The sequence below is a fragment of the Chionomys nivalis genome, chromosome 17 (assembly GCF_950005125.1).
Source record: "Chionomys nivalis chromosome 17, mChiNiv1.1, whole genome shotgun sequence".
Classification (NCBI taxonomy): Eukaryota; Metazoa; Chordata; class Mammalia; order Rodentia; family Cricetidae; genus Chionomys; species Chionomys nivalis.
Genome location: NC_080102.1, coordinates 25,031,498 through 25,037,497, shown reverse-complemented (window position 1 = coordinate 25,037,497; position 6,000 = coordinate 25,031,498). Strand labels below are relative to the sequence as shown.

General features: G+C 41.2%; 1 protein-coding gene across 1 annotated transcript in view; it reads left to right on the top strand.

Annotated features, from left to right (window-relative positions):
- Positions 1-5,845: 5,845 nt before the first annotated feature.
- Positions 5,846-6,000, top strand: part of Hhla1 (HHLA1 neighbor of OC90) — a 34,961-nt gene continuing 34,806 nt past the window's right edge. The window contains exon 1 of the mRNA XM_057792819.1: positions 5,846-5,868. Coding sequence (XP_057648802.1) covers positions 5,858-5,868 — 11 coding nt within the window. The 5' untranslated portion in view covers positions 5,846-5,857. The remainder of the gene's footprint in view (positions 5,869-6,000) is intronic.

The following is a 6,000-nucleotide window of genomic DNA, read 5'->3' as shown; positions in this document are numbered from 1 at the left end:
GTGAACACCTGACTAAAGAAAGCCAAGAGTGTGAACCATTGAGCAAATCAAGCTCTGGGTATCTCAAGGGAAGGCTGGCAGCCAGTGGGACCGAGTACTGCTGAAACGTGTGAGAAGACAGTCAGCCACATGGAAGACCTGGGACCCATGCTAGGGTCATTTCTGTTTGCTGTGACTTGAGTTAGAAGAAGTAGAGAGATGAAAGGTCTGAGTAAATGGAACCCATCTGAGAGTTGTCACCAGAAAGGACATGGAAGAGATGGAGAGCTGTAAGGGATGCGAGGACATAAGGAGATATTTGTTTTATTCAAAAAATACAGCATATCTTCATGCTCCTGAGGATGAGTTTATAAGGTGGAGAGTGACATGTGAAGACATAGTTAAACATGCCCTACACACACACACACACACACACACACATACAGGAATGCACGCACGCACGGAAACTTTCTCTAGGCAATCCCATGCTGAGGTGACGACAATCTGAAGCCCTGGCAGCCAAACAGGAACTGCCAGAGAAAGATTCTGGGAACTTGTCTCACAACTGAATCTATATTTGTGGATCTCCTGGCTCCTGTTTCATCTTTTCTATAAACTGCAGCCCTTAGTATAGGAAAAGTAGAGAGAAACTGAGAATTTTTCTCTTCCTAGTTCTCACCAAAATTGTAAATAAGCATATTTTTTTTTATCAGTTCTTCTCTACTTGTTGGGTTTGTTTGTTCATAAAACAGCAAGCATTAGATGTTCGAGTTAGCTGTCATTTGGGGTGTTGAACCACAGTCATTAAGATGCCCTGCAGAAGCCCCTGTGAAAGGCAGAATTCTAAAGACACTTAAGCCCCTCACCTCAACTATCATACACTCACCCTTATTTCACCTGTGAGTTGTGTTTAGCGGATATGCAGGATGGAACTGAAACTGTCCTCCAGAGAGAAAGACACAAAACCTTCTACCTTTCACCTATTAAACTTTAATAACTAAAGGAAAATTTAATAATTAAAGGAATGGACTTAGGGAGAAAGAATTCTGCCAGGCCTGAAACCTTACCTCCCCACAGGAAAGGATCAAACTGTCTTAGCTAAATTTACATGTCTGACCTCTGCTTCCTGTTTTTCTATACATTGTGAGATAGTCACAGACATAATGGAGAGGAAGGTAGATTTTTCCCTCTCCCTGGTTTGGCCAAACTAAGAAGTCAACCTTCCTTTGCTAATTCCTCTCTTCCTTCATAATTTAGGAAAGCTAAAGTGGAGCATTACAGCCTCCGTTAACCTAAATGTTCAGTAACAAGCCCAGGGGCAGCACTTCCTGATACTATGTGACGCCTCTGCAGGCAAACAGCAAAACTCTGGCCGCTCAGATGAACAGACCACGAACAGCTTAGAGCAGTGGTTCTCACCTTCCTGATGCTGCAACCCATTACCACAGTGCCTCATGTTGTGCTGACCCCCAACCATAAAATTATTTCATTGCTACTTCATAACTCTAATTTTGCCACTGTTATGAATCATAATGCAAATATCTGATATGCAGGGTATCTGATATGTAACCTCCAAAGAGGTCATGACCCACAGATTGAGAAGCACTGGCCTAGTGTCAGTTCGACCTGGGGTTCAGGTTAGATAAAACTGGGGTGTCAATAAACAATGAAAATTCATTGAAGGTGAAGCTGTGTCCAAAATAATCACAAAAGGGTTGATGATAGTGGAGGTATTGGGATACGATGCTCACACAGTACATGGAGTTCCAGGCTTGAGCGGAAGGAAATGAAGGACCAGAGATGGTGCTAGGAGCTAAGATCTTGGATATGAGCTCCATTGAAGTGAGTAGATCATCTCAGGGTACAAGGAGTCAATATAACGGGTCTGCTTTACATGTGAATGTGTAGTTTAGAGAGAGTTAAATAACCTTGGGGAATCATCAATGCACTTTCAAGTATGAAGAAAATGGGGCTTCGAGGTTAGCCCTGGAGACACAGCACTGGCTGTGACTTTTGTTCTTGCTGCCTCTCCTGGGACTGTTATGAGCACAGCCATTGTGTTTCATAGGAAACAATCAAAAGATCAGAAATGCAGACTTCCTAAGCTGCCAGTGGGTAATTTCTAATAAATACCACTGTGACGATTTATATGACTCTTATGTCCATACAGCAATCCCATGCAATAGCCACACAATTATGATCTCTATTCTGTAGATCAACCAAGTGACCTTGAGGGAACTAACAATCTCCCCAAATAGAAACATCAGGCCTGTAGACCTGGACCCTTGCTTGCTTACTGGGATACTTCTGGATCTAGGGAAATCTACATCATATACTGGTTTTATCCCACACAAGTCCTGAGATTTGTCTATGTAGTTTTTAATGTCAAAAGCTACCCTTTTGATTTTTCCCCCCACAACTCTTTAAAACTTGATATATTTCCTGAGTTCGAAAGTCTTGTGCACAGGGGCAGTTGGCTGGCTTGACTTTCCTGCTCTAGGGGTCTGGCAACCTTGACCTCAGTCTGGCCCCTTCTTCAGAAGTCTGCTGGCTATGTGCCAGGTGATGTTGGGCCCAAAGACATCCAGGACAGGAAGAGGGACTCATCACTTGCTTCCTTCTGTGCTATCCATGCCCCCACCCCTTGCCTAGTAATTGCTATCAGGGTAGCTTTCCCATCCCGGGTTGAATTGTGGCTTTGTCATCCAGCTCACGGATTCTGTTCAGCTTATCACACAGGCATTTTTCTCTGATGGAGATGATCCTCTCACTCCCCAGAGTTTTGGGAAGGATTATTATTTCTTTTTTTTCCCCCGGAGGATTTAAAGCAGAGTTATGAAGCCCTTCCTATCCCCACCCCCTGTATCTTTCATTAAGAACTCATATAAACCCCGCCATTCCAACCTCACTGTTAATCTCCTTGGCTGTCTAAGTTCTTTGAAGTCATTCATCCTGCTCAGGAGATCGGTGAGTCGTATACTATAGATATTTTAAACTGCCTTTGGTCTCCTCACCCTGAAAGCTGGAAGCCAGCAACGGAATGCTGTAATTTTTGTGTGCTGGATCCTGGAGGCTGAGTGATAGGAGGGTCCTTTCTGCCACATCTCCACTGTGTTGAGCAAAGACTCTGTTCTTTGATCCCAATCTGTGGCTTCCCATTTCCTTTATGGTATTGATTAGAATCTTAAAGCATTCCTGAGCCAGTGAGATAGATTGTCCTCACTTCTGAGATAAAGAAAACATGGTCTTCAATACAAGAAATTGAAGCCATAAAGGAAGAATGTCCCAAGATGTATTAACAGCAAGGTAGCTTCTGACAAGTTTAAATTTCTGTTTCAAGTCAAACTCAAAGCCCTCATGGACACGACAGCAAACACACAATTCCTTGCTTTCTGGTCTGCGTGCCTTGAAATGGCTACTGCCTGAGCTTCAGTTTCTTCAAACTCCAGAATACGGATAATAAAAATTAATGGGAGGGTGGCTTTGAAAACCAGTGGATTATCATATGTGACAGTCCTGCCAGGAGACTCTTGTTCTTCGTTAGATAGTTTGAAAAGACAGACTCTCCCCTTTTTGAGTTGCTCTATAAACTGTAGAGGTGGCTGTCTGAGATTAAAACCCATGCCTGTTATCACCGTTTTAATGGCCTCAAGCAATTATTTACTCAGCCTTTACTTGCTCTCCAAGACGAGGGAGCTGGTGCTGAGCTAGAGATCAGATGAACAAATAACCACGAAAATGTATGGAGAATTAAATAGCTCACAATCATTGTGGATGCTCATGCCTGTTGGATATTTGTGTGAGTTTTTCTTTTCTATGACTCATTGTAATTTCGGCAGTAAAAGGGCATCTTCAGCCCTTCACGATGCAGTGGGAAACTTGCACTTGTCTGTTCAAGCTAAACGTCAGTGATTTGTGATCCTTGTTCACTGGAAGCAATACATTGATGACTAAGACTCTCAAAGTTTAGTTCTTACTGCTCATGCCACCAACTTCAGAGCTGTTGTTGAAAAAATAAGGATGTATTGTGGTTTAACATTATGAGACTCTTGGGAAGATCTTGACTCAATAGCCTATTTCATCTGTCCTAATAACCTTTTTATCTGCGTTAATAACCTTTTATATATGTCTCCTGGAGAGTTTTTGGGTTTCTGGCCCTTTTATCCATTAAAATGCTTAGAAGTCATCAATTTGGTTTTCATCATTAGAAGTTTTCATGGCATTCTAGGGAGATATTTTGCAGGTAGGAATGAATTTCAAGCTCTCTTATTTAGTGTTATGTTGTTGTGTTGTGTTGGGTTTGATTTGTTTTGGGCTTAATTTTTATTTTTATTTTTTTATATGTTTGAAACAAGGTCTCATATTGTATTCCAGTCTGGTCTGAACTTGCTATATGTAACCTAGGTTGGTTCTGAACTATAACGATTCTCCTACCTCTACCACCTGAAGGCTGAGTTTATAGACATGAGCCACTCGGCTCTCCTTTTAGAAGCCATGTGTCCATGAAATGAGTAAGGACTCTACCTCCAGTCTTTTGGTCTTCATACTTTATAAAAGGTGTTACCTGTCTAATATGGTAGGCATTTAAAATAATAACAAATACACAGATATTGTATCCAAACATGGAGGCTTAGTACATGGAGGACAGTCTACCAGTCAATACTTTGCTTCTTAGTATCAACGCCTGGGGCTCTGCAAATTGAGCTAACAAAAATTAGATTAAATAAAGTGGAGTACTTCATCTGCTTATGTCAGTCCTCACAGAAATTAAATAAAAACCCCAAAGAGGCAACTGGAGCCAGAGACTCACGTGCTCTTTTAGTGAGAGGTCAGTACCATGATGAAGAGGTAATTAATATATTCAAAGCAAAGGTCATTTGAGCTTCTAGAGGTGGTGAGCAGTGAGAAGGTAAGAGGAAGCAAGCTGAAGACAAGGCTTACTCTAAAGAGCTGCTTGTTCAGGCTTACCTCATTGCCAGTTTTCATGGCTATAAAAGTACCCCTTTTTTTTAATTTTTTTAATTTTATAAAAACAAATACTTAAAAGACCTAAAAGATCCTGACACAGTAATAGTGGTGATTTCAACACCCTGCACTCATCTACATGTAGTTATTCAAATAAAAACCAGTAAGGAAATCCCAGAGGTAAAGTGTACCAGAGAGCAAATAGACTTCACAGGCAACTATGCAACATTCCACCCAACAGAAACAGAACCATGGGATTTTTTCTAAAATAGATCACCTTCTAAGCAACAAATTAACTTTTACTAAATACAGAAGAATCTTAATCATCCCTTATATCTTTCCAGATAATAGTTCAATAGAACAAGAAGTTAATAGAAAGCAAAACTACACAAGCATATGAAGGCCAAACAGTACACTTTGAAATGATGAGTGTAGACACCATGCTTTGAAATACCTGTGTCATAAGTCTCAGTTTCTTTGGGTGGAGGGAAGGTCCAGTTAGATCCAGGTTACAAAGCTCAGCTCAAAAGTCAAATGGAGTGCACCTGACTTGGACACGTGTTCCCTACCCGGTGCCCTAAATTGCCCTACAGGAGCCCTGGTGTGCAAAGGAAGATTGAAGAGGCAGAAGTGATCAGTTCAAGTCCAGTCCATCTACTGTGTAAACTGTGCAATTCTTTCAAGAACCCTCTGCCTGCCTGTCCAAACCAGGCTTATCTTGAGCACTGAATGAGAAACACTAAAGTAAGACTCGTTGTTTGTCTCAAACTCAGTTTAACTGTGCTCTCTCTGTTTCCATCCGCTTCTGCGCACTGTCCTCCTAGTATACAGTTGATCCAGGAATGGAGATTAATGGAACCTTAAATTGAAGGAAAATTAATTTCTTCCTCCATGAGCTAAATCAGCAGGAATTATGGTCTTAAGGTAAAGAAGTTTAACATACTTACTTTTAGTAAAAAGACATTTTTGACATGATTGGTGATCAACAGGATATGTGCAACTATTGTAGAGCTACAGTGACTTTTCCTGATGTGAACTTGTATTTGCTCGTCATCC